Source organism: Mercenaria mercenaria, chromosome 17 (genome assembly GCF_021730395.1).
Source record: "Mercenaria mercenaria strain notata chromosome 17, MADL_Memer_1, whole genome shotgun sequence".
NCBI lineage: Eukaryota > Metazoa > Mollusca > Bivalvia > Venerida > Veneridae > Mercenaria > Mercenaria mercenaria.
Window position 1 is genome coordinate 65062306 of NC_069377.1, and position 26313 is coordinate 65088618.

A 26313-nucleotide genomic window follows, 5' to 3' on the forward strand; every position below is an offset into this window, starting at 1 on the left:
ACACAAATTAGTGGCAATTATCTTTTGTCTTGTCGTCGTGCACATACCATTTTATTCTGGGTTTGTCCAAGGAGTGCTGCTTCTCGTTTTATCAAGAGTTTCAGGACTAAAAGCGACAATGAACTTTCAAACTTTCAACTTGGGTTTACATCAAGTAAGCAACATAAGCATCAGTTTTGTAGTTATAGCGGCATATCATATTAACAAACTGCAAGTCAATGGAGAACGACAAACATAATATATACGTATATCAGTCTGCTTCATGTATTTAATACTACAAAGCAAATCAAATGGTGATAATGTAGATTTTTTGTAAAGTATATTCTACCAATTTTCCAAAAAATATATATTAAAGAGATTGGCCTCCAGATCATTCGACAACACACAAAAAATATTTTTTAGATATCTTGAAATAAATGCTATATTTGTTAAAAAGGCTTTAAAACTTAATTACTGACAAACTGTATGTTACGGAAACACATGAGAATTTGCTGCTTTTACTACTTTTTACGATGAAAGTTGAAAAGCGTGCTTTTACTTCAGATAAACTGTCTCGATTATAAATATCTATATTCACTAATTCCGCTATAGCTCTATTGGTTACGACGACGGTTTTTAGGCTGGCGATATTCGCCAGACTATTATAACCATGTATCGAGTTTCTGTAAAGTTCAACAGGTGCTGAGACTGACAACACAAAATATAATTTCATGCGCAATTCAAATAGTCCGCCACGTTTATCAGTTTTGCCATAGAGTTGTATAAAGATTGTTAAACTTACCTGTTTCAATAGATCTATTTGCTCAAACATGTTATAATAATGTTTTATTTTTCTAACGGTAAATACTTGAAAGATAACATTAGAAAATATTACATAATGATGGTAAATTAATTCGCCTCTATGAATGAAATGTCCGTATGAATGGAACTTTTTCGTAACTCAGTGTTGACCGCTTCGTTATAGATTAATTATGACCACGGTCTGTAAGCAGCTAAGGAAACAAACGCTGGTTCCGTGATGAATTATACTGCGCATTATTCAACGACCTGACATAACGTAGAAAATAAGAAATATCAAATATCAATTAAAATGAACTTACAGTGATATGAGTTATATCAGGTCTTATATTTAGGGCTTAAGCTTTAAGAATCAATTCTTTCAGATCATTTGTGATAGCGACTAAGGGACGTAATCGCTGCGTGGAAGTGCCACAGTAACGTGAGAAGAAACAAATTACCACATTATACCTGTTTTTTTTACTTTTAGGCTATTTTTATACTAGTAAATTTGTTTTAAACCTTTTGACGAATACTGAAAGATATAATGTAAAAAGCGCTTTGTCACCAATTTGCTTTAAGGGTGGGATGTAGATGTCAGCGAGTTTTGTTTAAACACACGTTTTCAATTTTTTTTTCAGGTTATATTAAGACAGTGGACCCGTATTGGTAATGTTTAACAATTGCACTAACTTGATACAGTCCTGAAGTAACATATTTTCGCACTGTGATTCATCTTTAAACGACTTTTACCGTGTCGTTGTTGTTTGTTTGTTCGTTTTCTTTATTTGTTAATTTTGTATAAATTATGTCGTCTTTTTTTTCTCCAGCTGAAACAGAGACAAATTTCAAAGTGATAGCCATTGCGCAAAACGATCGCAGAGAATTCATTTTACCAAATATTTTTCTAAATGAAACCTCAAAATATTGCGTAACAATTATAAAACACAAAATAAAATTGTCGATAACAATTTTTCTGGGGAACCTCGAGTAAAAGGATTTAATCGGAGGGTGGGGGGGGGGGGGGGGGGGGTTGCATATCGAAATATAGATGTTGTGCTTGTTACCTTTATATTTTATCTGATATTATGTCCCTCAATGTTTATTATCGCTTCTTAAGAAACATATAAACGGTTATGGCACGCCAATTGTCCAATAATAACGTGAACCCAGGTTTACGGTAAAAAAAAACTAAAATTAGCAATTACAGATAAACAAACGAACGTAAAACCAGGTTTTTCTAATACTTATCCATATTTTCGAGCGAAAACACCCCCGTAAACCAAGGTTTCAACTAGGTTTTTCAATTGAACTTTGAATTTCGGCCGTTATTTAAGAAATAATCAAGGTCTTCAAGCGGTTTATCATCTGATTTACCACGGTTCAGAGTTCAGATGTGTAGGAATTGAACCACAAGGGCGTTAGCCCGAGTGGTTAAATACTGAAGCATTTGAACGATTAACCGTGGTAAATTAGACGGTAAACCACAAGAAGGCCTTGATTGTTTTCATTCTGACATGCTCATTTACATATTTTAAGAAATATTATGCTGGACTTTATTTACCCGAGGAGTAATGTATCGGACGTCATGTGGCAATTTGACGTCATCATTGACGTCATTATGCTCTCTTACCGGTCTGTGCGTCAACTGTTGTTTATCGCAGAACATACAAAGGTTGATTTCCTTCTTTGTTCAACTGGAAATCAAACCCAGTCATGTTAGAATCTAAGTTCACGAGCGTGAACCTATGTTTACGGGAGTAAACCAGGGTTCACGAGTGTAAACCATATCTTACGAACGTGAACATATGTTAACGATCGAGAACTTAGGTTTACGACCGTAAACATAGGTTCACGCTGGTGAACATAAGATAATGACCGAAAATCATAGTTTTGTTCGAGAAACAAGTTCATGGTCGTAAACATAGGTTCACGTCCGTAAACAATGGTTCTCGGCAATCAAATTTCCAATATTAAATTTTTGTCAAAAAAACTAGGATTATCGAATACTAACATAAATTTGCGAGCGAACACACGGTATAACGGGCTTAAACTATAGTTTACTCTCTTAGACCCATGTTTACGTCCGATAAACTAGGTTTCTCGATTGTTTGTTTGTTTGTTTTGGGTTTAACGCCGTTTTTCAACAGTATTTCAGTCATGTAACGGCGGGCAGTTAACCTAACCAGTGTTCCTGGATTCTGTACCAGTACAAACCTGTTCTCCGCAAGTAACTGCCAACTTCCCCACATGAATTATCAGAGGTGAGGACTAATGATTCAGACCAATGTCGTTTATCAATAGTCACGGAGAACATGCGCCGCCGAGGATGAACTCGCGACCCGCGATCCGTAGACCAACGCTCTTACCTACTGAGCTAAGCGGGCGGGCTAGGTTTCTCGATTGAACTTTAACTTGGATGCACATGTTAATCAAGATGGTTCATCACAACAATGCCCTATGCTCGCTTTAGTTTAATACAGAAACCCTATAGTTTCTAAGATTTTGCAAGCATCTTTCCCGCACAGTTTTCATTCAGTGTTTTGTGGTAGCCAGCCTTTCTGTACTTTCAGTACTTTGATTTTTGGATGGATTGCCTAAATTGTCCACCTGTCATCTTGTAGAATAGCTGTGGAACCACAATAATACATATACGAATTTCGGCTTAATCGATTTTTGATAACCACCATAGATTTCACACTCCGCCGAAAGAAAATAGTTCTCAAATGGCAGCACATAGAACAACTGAAATTACCATGTTTCACTGCGCGCTTTAATTGAATGCTGATGATTAGTGCAGTATAACTCGAGCAGACGATGTGCCCACTGACCAATAAACTAAGCACGCTTTATATACGAGACAGTGTTCTTATCGCTGGATGACGGATTTTTCATTGAAGATTTTACATCGAAGATTTTACATCAATGAAATTCACAAATAAATTATCTCTACTAAAAAGTTCAGAATTTAGGGGAAGTAAAAGCTCGGATAATTGTTATCTTTAATCACCACAAAGAAGTGAAATAGAATAATAGAACTTTGATAGATGCTTTTGATAATCAAAAGAAGTAAAAGACTTTTCCAATGATTTATGATACTTGGAAATTTATTGAGAAAGGAATCTGTTATATTGCCGAATACAATATTACTTAGCTCTCGGTAAATCTGTAAAAGTTATTACTATTCTAGAGCAAAATCAAAATATTTCATGCTCAAATAATTTGGCTATTATAGTCTATTTTAATTTGCAACACGGTAATCAGTTATACGTGTATTCCTTAAAAATCTGATCGTCCCTGCTATAATTAGTGACCTTAAAAATGTGTTCCAGTTCTGTTCCCTATGTTATTATAGTTTGTTGTATATTTGCCCAATAGTTATTACAAAATGTATGATTGTTTTGTAATTGTGTGTATGTGTCTATGGTTACACTTACATTTAAAAAGACATTTACTAGTTTAACAGTCCAAACAGAAAAGGGACATTGCTGATCTCGGACCTGACAGAATAAATACATTTCAAGACAATCCGTCCTACAGTATTTACAATGCTTTGATTTTTGTTTATTGTCGCGGTGGTCCGGGGTTCGATTCCTGACGAGGTCATCTTTTTTTCTTGATTTGGAATTTTTATAATATTTTAGAAACTAAAACTCTTATTCTAATGTTCATAATTCTATTACCAAACTTCAATTTGAGAGAAAGATTATTTTATCCAAATCTGAAGGTCAGTGCCTTTAACTTAAAACTTCTTAATAATTATAAAAGTATATTCTACCAATTTTCCAATAAATATATATTAACTTAAAAAGTTCTTAATAATTACGTCGACAAATATATTAAGTTTGTTCAGTACAGTTATATTTGTGCTAGAAAACAATTCTCCAATTTGAAAAATAGTAATAGCGTTTCAAATACTTTTTTTCTTTCATTAACAAATTTGTGGCATATAAAAAGAAAGTGAAATTCATCACCTACATCCTTATTACAAAAAGTGCATTTTTTTCAGAAGATGTATTCCCTGCCATCTTCGTATTTCCACAGGTGGTTTCTAGTAAAAAATGCATACTCAGTAGACTACGTCTACATGACAAAATATTAATATGAGCCGTGCCATGGGAAAACCAACATAGTGGGTATGCGACCAGCATGGATCCAGACCAGCCTGCGCATCCGCGCAGTCTGGTCAGGATCCATGCTGTTCGCTAACAGTTTCTCCAATTCCAATAGGCTTTAAAAGCGAACAGCATGGAGCCTGACCAGACTGCGCGGATGCGCAGGCTGGTCTGGATCCATGCTGGTCGCAAACCCACTATGTTAGTTTTCTCATGGCACGGCTTATATGAGCACTTCTATGATAAATAGTATGCTTGTCTGTGGGATAAATAACAACAACAAAAAACAGCGGTTCAAATTTCGATTTTTCGTATTGACGCCAATACCAACGCGCCAAAACGCAAATAACCTGTCTTTTCGCTTCGGCGCCAGGATGCCAAAATATGGTGCGGTCGCCAGAGTTCTCGTTTTTTGCGCTTAGCGTTTTGGGGAGCGCCAGATGTGAAACGTGCCACTACGAAACGCCAATATATTTAAAGTGCCGTTAACGGACTTCTAGCTGATCGGCCCTCTTGCTGGTAAACTGGTAAAAGTCGTAAATAATGCCCAAAATTTATCTTCAGATATAGGTTATAATTTGTTGCCAGGTCCGATCCTGTTGTAATAAAATTATTTAACTGGTTTGGTAAACTTGTACTGTAATTAATTTAAATTATACGTTTATTACATGCAAGTTTCATGTTTATTACTATTGATGAAGTCAATTCCCATTAAGGGCATCTGACAACAAAATAAACAGCAACAAAATAATAAGAATAACAAAATGACATAAATAAATACGAGTAATGGAATGAAATGATATTTAAATATAATGGTACAAAAATAACATTTATTATAAATGAGCCGCACCATGAGAAAACCAACATAGTGCGTTTGCGACCAGCATGGATCCAGACCAGGCTGCGCATCCGTGCAGTCTGGCCATGATTCATGCTGTTCGTTTTAAAACCTATTGCAATTGACTTAGAGAAACCGTTAGCGATCAGCATGGATCCTGACCAGACTGCGCGGATGCGCAGCCTGGTCTGGATCCATGCTGGTCGCAAACGCACTGTGTTGGTTTTCCCATGGTGCGGCTCAAATTGAGAATGAGAATATTCCCGTTATTTGCATACTGACATGACATGTTTATAGAAAATTAACAATTTTATCAAAACAGCTTTGTCGTTACTATTCGTTAACAGCATTTGTATTTATTACAGTACTCCGATTTATATTTTCTTCTTTCAACTGCAAGGTAATCACACTTAAATAGATGATATAATTCGCAATCTAAAGTCATTTGATTGCATAGATTACAAGTTCTAAGATGCGAATAACTTATAAGTTCAAAGAATCTTTATCATACAAATTCAGAAGAAAATAGATTTATTTCAAGCCAGAAATATCTTTAAAAAAGATATTCGGCGTTAATGGGGATTTAATGTATTGAAAATATTGGATTGCAGAATAAACAAAGCGTTTTTTACATAAGGAATGCATTACGTATTGGCAAAATTATGACACTTTAAAGAGTTTGAATATTTTTGTTCAATTTTAAATTAATAATACACGTCTGACACTTTTCATAAACAGCATTTTGTGATTCAAAGCCGTATTAAACACTTGAATTTATTACTATTTGTTTAATCAAGCCATATGGAAGAATAAGACCCATCGATTTTTCGCACTAGTGAACATATTTTATATAGCGCAAAGAATGAATCCTTTACTTTACTTAAATTTATGGAAAAAAATATTATAGGTATTCTAGCTTTGCAAACGACGTGATAATATTCAATATATTGTCTTTCTTATGGATATTTAATTTTTGAAATGAATTTAAAAGAAAATGGTCTTTTTGCGTATACTTTATGTGTGTCCAGCTACAATTAGATACATAGTAAAATACTGATAATTTGCTGACATTACTTCTGTTTGTCAAAAGAATAAATAGTTTTTGATTTGCCCTATAAGAACATTGCAAACGGCTTAGTAATCTTTATTCGTTCAGCTATTGTTTCATATTAACTTCAGTTTTCTAGGTGAAAAAGAAAATGGTCTTTTTAAGCGTTTTGTATATAAGTATATGCTTTTTTTTATCGTTATCGGAAAGAATCGAACATTCTCGTATATTTCCGCATTTCTTACGGAATAAGTTCCCTAACAGTAAAGACTGATTTCTTCTCACCCGCTAAACTGCACACATGTACGGATTTAGAAATAAGTGTTCGCTGCATAATCTGATTTTGTTTACAGTTAATAGTCAATTGTAAACAGCTTAGGATCGAAATTCAAAATTTCAGAAAAAAGAAATTTCGAGTTCGCATCGAATTTGGATCTAGCTCGAAGATCAAATGTTAAATTCGAGCCAGCATTGAACTTCGAGTCTATCGAAAATGGAAATCTAAGAAACAGCTTGAATTAAATTTCGAGTGTGTTATAGAAGAAAAAAATTAAAAATTTCATAACGTCGAAATTTGAGGCGGCGTATTTTGGGCAAGTTAGAAGATCGAATTCCTAATTTTCGAAAGGATGACGTTGCATTTTGCTGACATTGAAATTTCGAACAAACTCGGAGATTGAAATTGAAACAATAGAAAGCACCGAATTTCGAGGTAGAATTGAAATTAGAGCCATCTGGAAGATCGAAATTCAAATATTTCGAACTAGCATGAATTTCTAGACAGTCGGCATTATGAAAATTTTAGCAGATCCCAGAGTCAGAATTCCATTAAAATTCAGCTTTTCAAAATTGAAGAACGATTTTTGAGCTGGCTCGACACTCAATGCTAGCTCGATATTCGAAATTCAGTATCAATCTCTAAACAGGCTGTTAATTTAACACAAGGTCGAAATTCGGATTTTGGAATATTAATAATCATTGAGCTGGCTCGAAAATAAATGCTATTTTGAAAGTAGACTTTTTGAAAATTTAAATTTCGATCTTCAGGGGTATCGAAATTCAACATTAAACACCTATGATTTCGTGCTAGCTTTGAATATCGAGCCAGCTCGAAGATCGAAAAAAAAGTTGAATTTCGAGCTGGAGATTGAAAGATTGAATTTCGATCCGTTCGAGCTGGCTCGAAACTAAATCCCAGCTCGAAATTCAACTTTTTGAAAATTTGAATTTTGATCTTCGAGCTGTCTCGAAATTCAATCTTAGCTCGAAATTCAACTATTTGCAAATTGGAATTTCGATCTTTAAGCTGGCTCGAAATTCACAATACATGTTTGATGATGAATTGTGAAGCTTGCTTAAAATCGATTTTCGATCTCCGATATCAGTGCCAACTTATCGACGCTAATTACGAAGTAGAATTAGATTCTAAGCTACACCGTGTCCAACGTATAAGTTGCATTTACGGCGAGTACGCTACATACATGCTATATTGTACGTTCCATTACCGGCATTTCCTGTTGATTTTGTCAACATCCTATGTGGTGCGGTAAGAAAAACTACTCATTTTCATCGAAGTTCAACGTGTTCAAAGAAGCGATATATTCAGTACGAGCTGCAGATCATTCAAGCTCCCCATGGTAATGTGATTTTGGTCAGTAATTCTCTAGTTTCTTCAAACATTCGAGTAAACTGACGCGTGAAGTCGGTTTTGAACTCGGACGTTCACTTTCAGGTTCATTTTCTGTCTCTTAAAATCATTCTGTTGATTTTTCATCTGTTTAACGCGAGAATAGTATAACAAGTTACAAATAAAAATATATATCATGGCGTTAATTCATGTTTTAGGGGAGCTTTATGCCAAAATTAGCGATGTACGCCCCATAAAACGGCGCGTCTACAGAAGTACGCCACATAAAAAGGCCGTTATATTTATAGCAACTGATTACGTATGTCTTCACTCGCATCTATTCTTTCATTTTATTTACACTTTTTAACAATTATAAACGGTTTTGGAATTACATAATGTAATAACAATAATATTAATTATTCGAAAGATAAAATAAACATGCTTGTTTTGTATAATCAGTCCGGTACAGAATTGCCCGTTCAAGTTTTTACTTTTGAATCATGAATAAAAGCCTCCTTTACCGTCTAAACTATTTGATGTAAACTCATATAATTAAAAACAATCACCTGTGGTATACCGCAAGGGAGTGTCCTAGGTCCTCGTCTGTTTCTGTGTTTTATAAATGATATGAGCATCAGTAGTAAAAATGCAAACTCATTTTGTATGCAGAGGATAGTGCCATCCTGTTCTCTCTGAATAACCCAGATATTATAAGTGATGTTTTAGGTAAGGGACTTTAAAGTTGTAGTGAACGGTTAGCTGATAATAAGTGTCTTTACATCCCGGTAAAACCAAATGTATTTTCCTTGGATTAAAAAGTTAAAAGTTTTTCAATTAATTGTAATGGTCATGCAATGCACTCCCAATATTCTGCTACATATCTAGGAGTTACGATTTATCTGGTACATCCATAGTAAGTACCATCGTCAAAAAGGTAACCTCTAGAATTAAAGTTTTGTATAGACAGAAACAACATTTGGATATGAGTCTTAAAACTGTGTGTAAATGCTTTCATACAGTGTCATTTTGACTAAGTTAGTCTCTCTTGGAACAGTGTCCTTGCAAGACAGTTAAAAACAGATTGCAAGTAGCTCTGAATAAAGTTGTGAGATTAATTCATGGTTATAATTGTAGAATATTTTTAAAAATATGACTTCTTTGACATTGGTAAATTGAATATTGAAAATAGTTTTAGACAGTCAAAGCTTGATCATGTGTACAAAATGTTTGACAATAAAGGTCCCCCATTTTTAAGAGAGAGCAAAGAATTGGAAACGTTAGCAAAATGTATGTTTTAAAAAGGGAACACAATCTTATTTGATAAATACTAAACAGAAGGAAAAAGCAGATTTCATATTTTATCAAAGTTTTAAACACTACATTATGCATGGTTCTATGGCTGTTTTAGGGTGCTCTGTGCTTCCAGGAAATTAACCATGACCTGCTCACTAATGTTCCCCTTGAAATTTAAGCAAAATAGTTTTTGTTTCTTAGCTCTTATGCCTTGAAGCATTTTTAGTCCCTTACCGATTGAACACCGGAGGGGATTATAGGAATGCCCTCCGTCTTTTCATTCGTCCACCTATCTGGATCCTGCATTACTCAAACAGTTTCTGTTGCCAAAAACTACAAGGGACGATCACTAACAAAGTTTTCCACCGGTAGGGACTTCTGTATTTCCACTTAAATATTTGTTCTGTTTGTTTGTTCTGTGATACTCTATGATCTTAGTTTTGTGATACTGAAGTATGACATGTATTATCACGAATAAATCAAATTAAGGAGGTAGGTTACCTTGTTACCAGGGTAAATTCAAATTAGTTGAACCGCAGTGATTTTTTGTATTTCGTGTAATTTAATGTTTTAACTGCTACAATCTCAGTTCCATTTATCTCTGTCCCTTCAAGTACAATTTTTATCCAGGTTTGAAGTACATGACCCTCTTAAGGTATTTTATATAGAAAGAAGAAGGAAAATACGGATATTTAACACTTTTCAGTGTATTTTGGTTTCTTTGTTATCCGTAGAAGTCTGCATAATTAATAGTTTTACTAGTATGCGCATTAGCTTTCTAATAAAAGCTTAAAATGTATATGTCGCGGGGCTCGTGTTTCCATGGTAACGCATTTTCTCTCATTTTTCAACAATTATGTATGAAAACGGGTTTTTCGACGGCTTCAGTGCCATTCTGTTATTGACCAACATGGAATATTTGGGTAATATGATTAGCAAAATACCAAGAACTTTACATAGTACTATGTCTTTCTTAAAGTTTAGAGTAACCATGGCAACAGAGATGTTTAAAATAGCTTGTATGTTGCTTTTTGTCGTAATTTCTTATAAAAAAATATTATATAAAATTATCTTTCTTCTTAATGTAGCTTTAAAACATCTTATTTCTAACGTTAGTAATATTTTCGTATGAATTGCAGTTAATTTAACAAATTTCACAGCTTAAAATACTTACAGCAGTGCCCGTCGTTTGACATTTTTATTGAAAAACCGTTCTGCATGCTGCTATTATTCTCATGGATATTGTTGAAATGAAAATAAAAAGCCGAAGCTGTGTTCCTTAAATAAACCAGTGTCAACGCTTTTGAATTTTACAATTAGACATATAGGTCACGGGCCTCGTTTCCATGGTAACATCAATTTAATTCAAGACACCACAATTTTTTACTGAAATTTGAACAATTTTAGAGCTTAGTTTTAGTATTTAAGTAACAAATTATCAACGGAAACTGGGAAACAGGTATAACAAATCAAACTGCCCAATTTTTATTTGTAAATGACCGTAATAAGTTAACTTTCAGCCAACTATATTCCCAATCACATCAGTTACCATCATCCATTTTCTTACATTCCGCATAACATTTCAATATAATTACATAAAAGAAGCAAAATATTGATCATTTTTCAGAGCAAAAGATTAATAAAAAGTATTTCAGCAAATAATGGCTGTTTAAAAATAGTTCAAATAAAGAAAAAGCACAGAATAACGTACTTTCAAAATGAAAGTTATTAATTTTGCGCGGTAACTGACACGTAACGTCATGACGTCAATGACGTCATTTTAAGGCAACAATGTTTTGAAGCGTTTCTGCGGCAATTCATTCATTATATCTGCATTATTAAACCATTAAACATGAGATCGGAGGCAGGTTGAAGTTTTATTTCCAGATGAATGGATATACAAACACATTTAGTTTGTCGTAAACGTCGCCGTAAATCGTCACGTTAGCTTCCGGTTGGACATGCGCACTTACAAATATCAAGGTAACCTACCTCCTTAAATAAAAATATTTTCTTGACTCTCTTTAGATTTTTTTTTCTAAAATTATTTCTACTAAATAGATAATATTCTTTACAAGCTTAAATGTGTACTTTCTTTGTATTTACATAAGTATTTCTTTTTTATACATTTGTCCGTGCACGCGCTATGAATAGATATTCCTGTCTTTCCCTAGGGAAAAACCTTGGTGACGTCACATAGTACTGGCACTATTATGACGTCATAAACATATAAATAATGTCAGGAAATACTCAAATTTATTTGTATCCATGATCTGTTTTGAACGTGATAAGCAAGAAAAATGATCTAACATGTCTGCCTATGTAAGACGGCTGTTTTCCCAACCCTCGGCCAAGCTTGGATAAAAAACTTCGCTAACGCTCGGTTTTCCATTCCGCACTGTCCCTCAGGTAGGGAAAAACCCGTCTTACACAGGCAGGCATGTAAGATCCTTATAATCCAACTTATGCGGTACAATTTATGGAAACTTTCCTGTTATATACATGCAGGTATTGTTACATATGTATTTTTAATGTAAAACCTGGTGGCATCAAATTCCTGTATGCGGGGATTTTGACAATCAAATTCTAGACTTCTTTTAAAACATGGTTACTGATATAGATCTACTTATAGTTTTTGTATATTTATGCTTTTTAAGACTTCTATAATTTGAGACGTGTTTGTCGAAGAAACATTTAAGTAACTCTGATATGTGTATTTTTGTATAAATGTTTGATTATAAATTGAATGTATGATTGTGTAAATTTATGAATGTATATGAACTCAAACTGAATGCCATTCTGGAAATAAATTGTATGATATTTGTATTTGTACACTTAGTATGTAACCGTCAGAAAATAAAATTGTTATCTTATCTTATCTTATCTTAACAGAGCTAATCACAATGTTGGTAATTAAAATATGTTTAAACGATATCACGCAGACATAAATACAATGAGAATAATAGATGATGAGAAAGTTGGTTACTTATTCCTTATTCCTTATTCCTTATTCCTTTTTCGAATAAGGAATAAGTAACTAGGCACTTTTTGTTACTTATTCCTTATTCAAATGCGAATAAGTAACAGACACATTAACACCAGATAAAGTCTAATCTCCTACAAAAACGTGTTCTGAACACATCTCATATCTATTTCGCCAAGCAATGATAAAAGTCGAATAAGGAATAAGTAACTGGATTCATTTAGTTACTTATTCCTTATTCAAACGCGAATAAGTAACAGACAAATTTACAACAAAATAAAGTGTCATCGCTTTCACTATTTCTCCAGCATGATTTAATTTTTCACTTTAAGACCTACTAAACGTGTTCTGAATACATGTCATATTGTTTTCTCCGAGAAATGAAAAAACTCGAATAAGGAATAAGTAACTGGCGTTATTTTGTTACTTATTCCTAATTCAAATGCGAATAAGTAACAGGCAAATTAATACCATATAAAGTCTCACCTCGTTCACCATTTCTTCAATATGATTTAATTACTCACTATTAGACGTACAAAACGTGTTGTGAACACATGTCATATTGTTTTCGCCGAGAAATGATAAAACTCGAATAAGGAATAAGTAACTGGATTCATTTTGTTACTTATTCCTTATTCAAACGCGAATAAGTAACAGACAAATTAACAACAAAATAAAGTCTCATCGTGTTCACTATTTCTTCAACATGAATTAATTACTCACTGTAAGACATACAAAACGTGTTTTGAACACATGCCATGTCTTTCTTCACCCAGAAATATTATAAGTCGAATAAGGAATAAGTAACTGAATTCATTTTGTTACTTATTCCTTATTCCTTATTCAAACGCGAATAAGTAACAGAGAAATAAACACCAGATTAAGTCTCATCACGTTCACCATTTTTTTCAACATGATTTAGTAACACATTTTCCAACCTACAAAACGTGTTCCGAACACTTGACATTTTTCTTTCATCAGAAAATTGCAGAAGTCGAATAATTAGAACTGGAAAAAGTAAAAGATGAATGAACTTAAGATAACACCTCATCTCGTTCATCATTTCTTCAATTTGATTTTATTACTCACTATAACACCTACGAAACGTGTTCTGAACACATGTCATATCGTTTTTGCCGATAACTGATATACGTCGAATAAGGAATAAGTAACTGGATTCATTTTGTTACTTATTCCTTATTCAAAAGCGAATAAGTAACAGACTAATGAATACCATATAAAGTCTCACCTCGTTCACCATTTCTTCAACATGATTTAAATACTCACTGTTAAACCTACAAAACGTGTTCTGAACACATGTCATATCGTTTTCTCCGAGAAATGATAAAAGTCGAATAAGGAATAAGTAACTGAATTCATTTTGTTACTTGTTCCTTATTCCTTATTCAAACGCGAATAAGTAACAGAGAAATAAATACCAGATTAAGTCTCATCTCGTTCACCATTTTTTCAATATGTTTTAGTAACACACTTTTCAACCTACAAAACGTGTTCCGAACACATGACATTTTTCTTTCATCAGAAAATTGCAGAAGTCAAATAATTAGAACAGACTAATGAATACCATATAAAATCTCAGCTCGTTCATCATTTCTTCAACTTAATTCTATTACTCACTATAACACCTACAAAACGTGTTCTGAACACATGTCATATCGTTTCCGCCGAGGACTGATATATTTCAAATAAGGAATAAGTAACTGGATTCATTTTGTTACTTATTCCTTATTCAAACGCGAATAAGTAACAGACAAATTTACAACAAAATAAAGTGTCATCGCTTTCACTATTTCTTCAGCATGATTTAATTATTCACTTTAAGACCTACTAAACGTGTTCTGAAGTCATGTCATATTGTTTTCTCCGAGAAATGAAAAAACTCGAATAAGGAATAAGTATCTGGTTTCATTTTGTTACTTATTCCTTATTCAAAAGCGAATAAGTAACAAAGAAATTAACAATAACTAATATCACTCCTACTTAAATGTCTGAATATTTCAATTTCTCTCACAATTTCTGTTCAGAGGGTTAATGATTGGCGTTAAATTATAAATAACATGGAATGCCAGAGAGTTACAGATAGCGACTTTAGATTGGCTTTTAATAGCCCTATCAAATTATCGTCATGAATATTAAATCAAGAACAAACACTAAATTGCATGTATTAGGTCTGTTATACATGTAAAACAATCAAAAATGCACATTATATCGTATTCTAACACGATCCGAATCATTTTTCTATTAAACAAAGAAGGCTGAAATAGTGAATTATTATACAACAATTCACTGTTCTGACGTCACAATTATTACGTCATAGTGACAAACGGAATAGCGGCGCGCTGGAAAAGAAACCGATTGAAAACGGGCAAATATTTAATGAATGTCGTCAAGGATGTACTTTAAAGTCCTTGGTAACGTGTTAGAATCGAAATAATATATCTCATTTAGTGATTTGCTCTTGAATAAAATCATTGTTTGTCGTTCAGATGCGTATTAGGCTATTATATCACTCGGGCTGCGCCCTCGTGATATAATTCCTTCGCATCTGAAATCCAAACAATGATTTATTCAGCGACAAATTATATTAGTTCTTAAACATGCACACATGTCCTAATAAAAATGTATACCATCATAAAAATAATAAGTGCGCAGATAAAACAAATTAAGAATCTAGCAACATGGCGATATAAATTTTGGCGCGAATAAGCATGGTCTGTCATAAGGCATATTTATATTCCAGGGATTCTTTCGGCGTTCATTCTCTCGGCCCGAGTATGTTTGTGCGGGAAACAGCGATTGTCTTATACAGTTTTGGAGGAGAAACAACTGTCCCGCTTGCCGATTACGAAAATGTCAGGAAGTTGGGATGTCAAAGCAAGGTATTCTTTTTTCAACTTATATTTTTTTTTTGCAACGTGAACCACTAAGAACACCATGATTTCAAACCGAATGTTGAATGTAATTCGTTTGTAGTAATTTCGAGCTTGCCATTTAAACTTTTAAAGGTAGACCAGATCCATGTTTCATATTTGAAAACATGAACAGATACTACATGCAGTTTATGTAAATATGAAGTTTACAAATGTTTATTAACAATACTTAGCATTTGACGCTGTATACATGTACAGCTGAACTCAATATAAATGTGTTCTTCCTCTAAAAGATATCGGAAGTTTTTTTAATCAATCGACTGTTTCTGTATGTAATTTATTATAAATGTAGCTCTACTTACACAAGTTCTTAATTAACATATAAACCGCGGCAAGTGATACGACCGTGCAGTCTGATCAAGGTCTGCACTGTTCGCTATTCATTCAGTAAACACCCCTTCGAATATTAAATGATATTGCCAAAATTGAATCATGGACCAGTCCATTATAGAAATTTAGCAGGGTAAGGGTTAAGTAAAGTTAAACATTTTTGATGAGGGTCTTCTGCATTTGAAATAAATATCTAAATATAAAAAAAAATAATGAAAGACAGACATTAGATTTCTTTAATAACCGAACCTCTTTTGTCAAAGTCATTTTAGAATTTCGGGAACACACTGGATTGATCCTTTTCAATGAAAGAGGTAGCAGTATATATAGAAATGCAGTCCGTCTGTCCGTCCTATGTCCATGCTGTGCTATGAAACTTGTTATAGTGGTATATGTTCAGAGAGCACAATAACCTTACCTCTACTCCTTTTTGTACTTGTTTACCCACGTTATCGGTGGTGAAGACAGCTTTTAAATCACTGACAGGAATTAATGAAACTTACTTTAAGTTAGGAAGAGTAGAGCCTACAAACACTTATTCTTTTCAATATTTTCCCACCGTGTTCTTATAATTTTCACATGTTTTGTCAATAGCGCAAAACGGAATGTGATAAAACCTTATATAATAATGATATGTAATACTGAGAGGAAATACAAAGTGTAAGAAGCATTTCTCTATCTTGAATTTAGTTAATTAATTATTATTTTCCCCCTAAATTGTCCAGACAAATACTGTGCAACTACTGAGAAACTTGACCTGCTGATAAATAGTGCAGAGCATATCTAGCTATAAAACTCGTTCGTTCCAACTACTTAACGAAATTTAAAGACACTTTTAAATCTATCTATCTAGCTAGCCAGCTAGCTATATCTGTCTATCTATCTATCAGCTTAACTCCACTTTCGGGTATTATTAGTACAAAAGTATTAACAGTGAGATGTCAAAGTAAGAAAATGAAACTGAAATCAGTTAAAAGTGTTAAATATAGCTTTGAACTTTTATTTCCGTAATAAGCCATTTCTGGCCCTTGAACATTTACAAAACATGTTAACATGTATAATATGTGTAATATGACATGCAGGTCAGATGGCGAACAGAAACACATACAAAATACTACTAAGCATCAGAACATTATATACAACATTTACAGGGAGAGACGATAGTGAGCTATTTAATATTATATAAAATTATTAAATAATTGTCTTCTTCTTTCAAATGCTTTGTATACATAAGCAGCTAACGATCTTAGATATGCTGTGTTTTCACTTGTTATTAGTTCTATGAATTTAACAAAATTTGGATGAATTCTAAAATAAGGTTTAATGTATTGTTTTCTAAGATCATTGTAAAGTACACACTCACATACGAAATGATATTCATCTTAAAGAGCATTACATATATTGCATTTACGTTCATTGAAAATTGTACTAGGTCTTTCCAACGTCCAACGTTGGTTAAAGCAACTCTGTATTTATAAATATTGACAATATTTAGGTAAGATTTGAACTCAAAACTAGCAATATTGCGATAAAACAATGCCATTGAGGACTCCTCTGATTTTGTCTTCCAATTCTGCATGTATATGTCCTATATTCTTTGCTCGAAATTATATAAGAACAGCTTTTGATTACAATCACCTTGACTTAGCCATATATCATAAAACCCAGAAGTAGACAATGGTGTCTTTACATTGGAAACCCAGTTTGCTTTTTCTAAATCTGACTCTCTTTTCAGTAATTTATAAATAACCTTAACATATTTGTTATGAGAAGTATTGCATATCTTTATCCAATATTTTACTATATCTATTTGTCTTTTAACAGGTAAGGGTAATCTACCTAAGCCACCATTCACAAAACTGTTTTGTGTGCTAATTTTATGCAAAAATTTAAATGAATTCTCTCAACAGCAGTACCCTTATTAAAACTCCATACCTCAGACGAATAATTAAGTATTGGCATAATAAGTTTATCAAATAAGTCAAAAATATGAATTAACGGTATTTTAGTAAACTTATATATATACTTATTCAACATAAAAATAGCTTTCAGTGCTTGACCAGATAACATTTTATCTGTTTCATAATATGCTCCACCAGGAGTAAAAATAACCCGTAAGTATTTAAACTTGCTGACTATTTCCAAACGCAAACCGTTATAATAAAAATTTATATTCTCTGGAGGTCTACCACCTCTTCTAAAAACAACGACTTTTGTTTTTTTTTGTATATTTACCGTTAGTTTCCATTTGCTGCAATAATTATGTAAAATATCTAAAGACTTTTGGAGTCCCTCTACAAACAAATAAAATCAGGTTAAAACGCACTTTTCATACGTAAAGTTTCTCGGGGAAACACAGTTGCATCTATCAATGGAATCGGAAGAAACATTAAAATTAGTAAGAGTAGGCTACTAAACAGCTAATGAATCATAATTTTGTCAGTTACAGTTTTTAGTGCATGCCCTTTCGTATATTTAATTCCTTACATTTTTCTCTGTCAAATAACCTTACGATTAATGAGTGGACTTATACAGTTATTATAATTGCCGTCGGCAGTGGACTGATCGTCAGTAATCCCCGCCTAAAACCGTAACCCTGTTGCAATTTAAAAAGGACTAAAAGACAATTTTCGAACAACACTGTTTAACACAGAATCAACAAATTCAGAAATATCCAATGCGGTTCAATGCATTTTTGGAACTGGCACTTGGAGGTTGGACATTATGATTTTCACTCTGGATGTAGATGACCTGGCATGCCCGACTGATGTATTAATTATTGTTAATTAGGCATGTCTTCAAGTATAATTTCCTTTCATGTCACAACATTTTAGAGCTCAAACCCATGAAACCTTTCACATTTTTGTAAATTCAAGTTATACATACATGTATTTATATTGCAAAATCAATATAATATAAAATCGTTACAGTCAATTTGTGTTAGCAAAATTCATGGACAATTCCTAAATTATCAGATTTATATGCCAACGTGTCTTTATAGTGCCTTTTGCATAAATGTATACTTCCAGCGATCAAAACTGGGCGTTATTCTTATGAGAAAAAGACACAGTACATAGAAGAAGTGAAGACTTCAGAAAATATTAGATGTCGATGCTCAGATACAATGACACAACAAGCAGACTCGACAACCTCGATGCATGAAAGTCCTAAGACTTTTGAGCCCGCTTGCAGCCGCCAAAATAAACACAGTGTATCAGGCTGGAGACAGCTGTCTTGTGGGACCATGCATTTAGATACAGACACAACGAATGCTGCTGAAAGAAAGTCCGTGCGCTCCTCATCTATGTGTAATCTTCAGGGTACTATGCTCAAGAAAGAAGAAATTCAATTTAGTCAGTATTCAAGCAAAGACCATCCTATACTGCCACACCAGAGTTTATTCGAGCGGCATCCATCCGACGAAGAAAATGAGAAAATAATAAACGACTTGCTTACGTCTCAAGATCAGTTGCTTGAGGATCTCGACGCTTTTCTGGACGAAATCCATATGAAGAAACGTCAGAAGGAATTCCATGTAAGCGCATATCCGACTTTGATCTTGAACCGTTATGCCTGTGGGAGCGTTAATTGTCGTTTTTATAGCTGTTTCGTTTCCCTTAATTGTATCTTTGCTATAAATACCTCAGTTTTAGTTAAATGTAGCTCATCTGGTCTTAAAATAGTCGGGTGAGCTATTGTGGACACTCAGCGTACATGTCTTCCAGCTTTAACCAACTATTACAGGTATGTTCATAGGATAATCCTCTTGCATAGCTGTTAAACGAAATCCATTCCATGAAGTTTTGTTGTCACGGAAATGGTAACTAAAATCTCTAAAATCTTTTTTGTCTGAAACCATTGGCTAGATTTTTAAATAATTTTACAAATATGTTCATTGGATGATCCCTCTACCAAGATTGTTCAGATTAGTTTGATTTGTGAAAATAAAGGGTCGTCGGTAAGTGTGGTCATATTTTCCTCCATATTTGCATAACGGGAACTTCTTGTCAGATACTGCTAGCTCCTTTCAGAAAATTATGTATATTATAAGAATCTTCTTGTTAGGAACTGTTTGCTTCTCACACAAAATTATGAAATTGTTTAAAAATTCTTTTCAGATCGTTGTCACAATTTTAAAATAATTCTATATAAAATTTACTTTGGTAATCTCTACCAAGATTTTTTGAATCATTAAAGTTTGTTAAAAAATATGATCGACAATGAAGAAAATACAAAAAATCTAAAAACAACATCTGTTCCTAATCGACTCACTAGATTCCAAACCAATATTGCAGAAGTGTTGCTTTGGTGAGGGTTGTAATCACTTCGCCACAAAGTGGGAGTTTTAAAAATCTCTTCTTGTCAGAAACTGCTGATTTTCATGTAACTGTTTTTAGTTGTCCTTTTACTAAGACTGTTCAGGTAAAATCAGTTCGTATAATAATGGCTACCAGAGAGTGTAGTCACTTTTCTCTAAAAGCTGACGCTATTTTCAAATTACAACATTCCTTGTATAGCCATCTATCAAGATTTTATAAATAATTCCGATTTGTCTAAAAACATGGCCACCAAAGGCAAAAATAGAAAACAAACCTCAAAGAACATCTGCTCCTAAATCACTGTTCAGATTTTATATTAATTTTGACTGATCCATGTAACTCAGTGATGGCTCTTCATGATTAACCTAGTGATGGAACTTCAGGACATTTTACAAAATGTAGATCACTATTGGCCAGTGGTGCACAGTTTCGTCAGGATCTCTCCTTTAATTGTAGAGTTATTGCCGTTTAATATTTAACAATCCATAAATTCCTACATAATAAAATGACCCATTGATTGATCTTCAGAAAACTGAACACAAATATAAATCACTGTCAGGCAGTGATGCACGCACATCTTTCATCAGGGTCTCTTCAGTAAAAATCAGAGTTATTGTCCTTTAATTGTTCTAAAATTCACAAATTCCCCAAAATCTAAGTAATCCATTCATGACACTAAACACAAATATAGGTAATATAGGGCAGAGTTTTTCTACTTGATTTTGTAAAACATAGAAACCAGCAAAGCGGTTCACGGTCCTTTTGTACATAACTTGTGGATATCTGGAAATTAAATATCTTTTGATATATAATCCCCTCATTCACAAAACAACCTTTACGGCTTTGAATATAATTTTACCAAATTTGCTCTATTGCTTTTGCAGTGTCTGTATGTTCGTGAAGAAATAGCCCAGTCAAAGCTTACTTGACTCTAAACGTAGGTGTGTCGTAACATAGAAAGATTTGATAACCCAAAACACGACAGCTCTGGAATTCAAAAACAGTCATAATTACATGAGTTAAAAAGAAATTTAGATTTTAAGACATTTTTAAAGACTGAAGTTTGTAGGCAGTGGTAAAAACTTAAAATACGTAGACTGACAAAGATCAAATGCAAGTTAATGCAGGTAATAATGCAAAAAAAACAAACAAAAAACACACACACCCGAAAATTAAAATTGTCAAAAGAAGAAACATGTTTTCATAGGAACTTGATAAAAAATATGGAATTATACAACATTTTAGAAGTTTTAAACCGAACTTTTTTGATCTTTTCTGAATTTAATATATACCCGAACATATATGTCAAAATGTCCCTTTTTAGCTGAAGTAATGTAACTGTAACTGGGTAGTTGCTAACAAGAAGATGAGAAATTTTTTATAGTTTGCAAAATTCAGGTAACTTTCATTTTTCGAATACCTCGTATATGTACGAAGGGTCTGCCTTAATTCCGAATAAGTTCACTGGAATGTTCTAAGAGTGATCCTCTAAATTATCCCAATTCGTTCAACACAAAACCATCAGTTTCCATGTGTATGTATAGTGAGACCTGTAAGAATCTTCTGATTCCGATTTTAAAATAATGTCAAGCGAATGTTCCTTTTGTAACATTTGAATTATGTTCAAACAAAAAGCATGTGTGCCATATTACGTGGTAACTTTTCCGTATCGTATAGTTAGAAACTCCCTGCCTTTTACTGCGAGTGCCTATGCGTTAGATATATCATAATAAACCCCCAAAAATGAAAAATGAAAAATGAAAAATAAATACAATAAATTAAAAAAGAAACATCAACACTGGGTAATAGATCTATTTGAATAGCTCCAACGTTCAAGAACAATCATCGGTTGAACCAGAACTATTTTCTCATTTTATGCTTATCACTGAAAAGCAGGATTTTAGTATTCAAAGATGCCAATTAAAGGTGATTTCTAATTCAAGCTGATAATTTATATTTGATAAGATGCTCTAATTACGAGTAAACAATATACTTAATTACCAGCTGGCTTTACCACCTGTAAATTCTTCTATCTAACAAGTTAACGCCTGATCTGCTGTTAGCTTTTTTATGGTTTTGGAACTAGTCTATGGTTTTGAATCAAAGTTTCTGCCATGGTGTTTCGCCAATATGTCTACTTCACACAAAAATTTATTGTCCGGTTGTTTTACTTTTGAGTAGTTTACGGAATTCCATGTTTTAACTGCTCATCACTGACATCAGCAACTGACTTGAAAGAGTTAATGAACGTCAAATCTTAGTATATCCCTATTTGGAAAAAACATGCTTCATGCAAACTATGATGCATATTTCCATACGGGCTACTGGCTACATGCTGTGCTCGGCTATTTATCGAATAGACACGTTGTCTATCCTATACATATTGTTTGCAACAATAGCGGGATCTTACAGGTTTTTTTTTAACTTACTAGTATTAAAATTACATTTAATGACAGGGGCACTTTGTGTTGCCCTATTTGCAGCAAGATGATAGCCCAAACTTAAATGTTTGCAATAACGATTCTCGTAAGTCGTAAAATTTCTTCAATGAAACTAATGCATTTTTAATTTTGATGCAACGAAACTTTGTGACAAGGCCTCAGCTGTGACAACCTTGTGAGCAATAGAGGGGCATCATGACCATCTGGTTCAATTTGATTTGACTCTTATTTTCAGATTGATGGCTTAGAAAGTAAATGATCCTCAGAAAAATTCATTTAATTATCAAACATACTTAATGATTCTCAAAAACTCTCTTAGTCCAATGCTTATGCATACAAATATGTAATTTCAAACTTTGGTTTAACATATAAGCTAACTTTATATCTATTGCATGATTAAAGTGTATTCTGAAACATGTCGTATAAGCATTGACGGCTTTCGTTACTAAGGACATACTTCTGTTCCAGCAGTTTCATGTTTCTTTTACGGGAGTCACCTCATTTGTAAAAATGTTATTCTTCAGTGCCGTGTCCAGGACCAAATGGTAAAATCTGTTGTCAAGTGTTCAGACACCCCGAAGAGTGATTTAGAAATCAAAAGGTATTTAGTTATTAGTACTTGGCGAGAGTACAATATAAATGTTTAAAATCTTTAAAGTGCGACACCTTAATAAAATAAATTGTAATACATCAACCTGTAGTCCGTTGAAAAACGTTGCGTCTGCGTGGGCTACCTACATTCAACAGATGGTGAGATTAGAAACCCCGCACAACTAGAGGTCATGTCCGATATAGAGATTTTATTTCTCTAGGGGTTGCAAGTTGAACTATTCATCTAATGTATTAACTATTAATCAATTCGAACTTCCTTGAAAGGGTGCTTTACACGAACTATATTCTGGACATTTTGCGTCTCTATACACATGCTGGTATATTAGTCCTCTTCCGGTAATTCTCTTGAGGAGACTTCCGCCGGTATATCCGCCGTCTGTCCATCAGTCAGACACACAAAGTGGGATATTTTTTGTGGTAACTAGAAGCGTAAAATATTCTTTCATTAAACTTGTTACATCTATAGATGACAATATGCAGAATACGCACATTCTTTTATTTTGTTTCTGTCATAAATAGGATACTACGGCAACAAATAAACAAAAACTATGACGAAACTGATTTTGAAATAGAAAGTATAGGAGATTTTTTTTCCATGAAATTTGGTAAAATGATAGATAATCTAGAAGACAATGTGGAGAACATGCACATGATTTTATTTTCTGTTTGCTCGTCTGTTAGTCCATCTTTCTGTCTTTCCGTCAGGCACAAATTGTGTATTCTGACATAACTAAGACGTTCAAGAAGTTTTCATGAAACCTGGGACACAGACAGATAGCAGGACTTCAATGGCTAGACAAAAGTCTTGTTATCAGACAATTATTTCCATAAAGGAATCCTTTAATAGGATGTGACTACGCGTTAAATTGTGAAGTAGTTCAAAACGTGTAGAGGTTTCCTTCAAAACAAAATATTTCCTTACATATAACATAATATTTTGGTACAAGTACATGTTACAACAACTGGCTGTAAATGGTCTCATGTCATTGTCTTATGTTTTGAAAATGATGTTTAAAAAATGATTGTTTACATGAAATAATAGTACAGTCCGACCTTTTACAACAAAATAAAGTACATGCACGAAATATTCTCTACCTTTTCTCACCAGGGATGAACAGATGGACAAGGTAGCCGAACTTATGGACAGTGAGTTTAGAAACACCATTTCTTTCATCAAGGCTATACCTGGATGGAAAACGTTAGATATGGAAGATCAAATAAATCTCATTAAAGGTAAATCTTTGAACAATTCTACTTTGGTTATAGACGATACTATTTATTAGAGAGGTGTTTGAAATTCAGGTCCAAAAACTTGTAAAAAGGTTAAGTTGGGGGTGTTTTAGAAAAGAGCGAAACGTTATACCAAACAAATTGAAGGGTAGAAAGACTGTACATTGTGTAGTTTTTATTTTCTTACTATCCAAGTTGTAACTGCAATATTTATTATTATTTATCAATGATAGTTAAAGCTTTGACTTTTGACTAGAAGTCGGTGTCATTTTCAACAAAATAAAACAAAGTAAATATTTAGATCGTCCAGGTCAACAGAGCATCAACACAAGACACTGGGAGAAGCATTGTATAACAGGTCAGTTTCAAAACTGAACCCAGACTTAACCAGACAGATATTGTAGTGCTCCTGAGATGGATCTTTAAATTCAGTTATATAGCTTTTTGTGCTGTTCTGTTGTTTTTTCAAAGAAGCGGACTCCAAGTTGACTCAAATACTTTTTTCATCTTTTTCTCAGTCTGTCTAAAATGAAATAGTATGAAAGTTAGCTTATTGTAAAGCTTTTCTCAACTTTCAGAAGGAGCAGCAGAGTTGTGGATCTTGGGTCATTGTCATTGTTTAGATTCTGAACTAGGGGTGTTTACAGGCGAGTACGACATGACATTTCAGGACGCCGCTAGCATGTGGACTGACATATACGTGGAGAGCGTCTATAAGACGAGTCAGAAGTTTAATAAGCTGAAACTGTCGAAGGAAGAACTGGTTGTTCTTAAGACGATTGTCCTTACTTTTCCAGGTAAATACATAACAAATGCTAAGATGTTACTTTTCATGCAGGACTTACATTTCCAGGTAGAGGTTTTCATAATACTGAAATGTAACTTCTCACTTAGGACAGATTCCTCATTGAGGACTTAATTTTTCCAGGTAGATTTTTTTTACATATAAATTACAAAAAATAACCTTACATTTCGAGGTACATGTCTACATAACTTACATAACAGTTGCTTAGGCCTATATATAACTGCTCATGCAGGACTTACATTTCCAGGTAAATATTTACATAACTAATGCTGAAATGTAACTTCTCAGGCAGAATTGTCGTTCAGTCGCTGCGGCTTCTTGATTCCGTTCATATAATATACCTTTCCAAATTTCTGGAAGTGAAAAGTAATTAAATCTTGATTTAAGCAAGTCTTGTTGCGAACAGATTGAAGTAAGTATTAAGATATTGCAATAGTAATAACCAAGATTTATTTTATGCTCTTCTGTGAAATACTGAAATTTATCAGTGAAATAAAATTGATATTTTCACTTTTCAAACAGCGAAAATATCATTTTTAATTTTCACTGATCTACACTTGAATGTGAAAGAATATGCATTATGAATAATTGAAAATTCCTTGGACTTCAATAAAGATGTAGATGTATAGAAATACTAACAGGATCATAAACATATACATTCTATCATAATAAAATGTGAAAGAAATCAGGAAACGTAGAGTCAGTATACCCGGTTTCGCACACATTTCCTAGGTTACCTTCCTATTTAGCTAAAAATGACTAAAATTTCAATTTACCTCTACATGTTTAAATAAACACGCTTATTTTGTTTTAAAACCGCTACTTTCACTTCCCACTACAATGATGTCATACCTCTTGGTCTGATTAAGTGTACCCGGTTTCGCACACCTTGCTATTTATGGAATTCAATGATAATAATGCAGTTACCCAACAGAAAAAATAAT

General features: G+C 33.5%; 1 protein-coding gene across 1 annotated transcript in view; it reads left to right on the forward strand.

Annotated features, from left to right (window-relative positions):
* LOC123537119 (nuclear receptor ROR-beta-like) overlaps positions 1-26313 on the forward strand; it is a 49358-nt gene that overhangs the window by 18539 nt on the left and 4506 nt on the right. Inside the window, exons 4-8 of the mRNA XM_053527880.1 lie at positions 15443-15581; positions 18992-19497; positions 23247-23323; positions 24443-24567; positions 25143-25361. Of these exons, the coding sequence (XP_053383855.1) occupies positions 15443-15581; positions 18992-19497; positions 23247-23323; positions 24443-24567; positions 25143-25361 (1066 nt within the window). The remainder of the gene's footprint in view (positions 1-15442; positions 15582-18991; positions 19498-23246; positions 23324-24442; positions 24568-25142; positions 25362-26313) is intronic.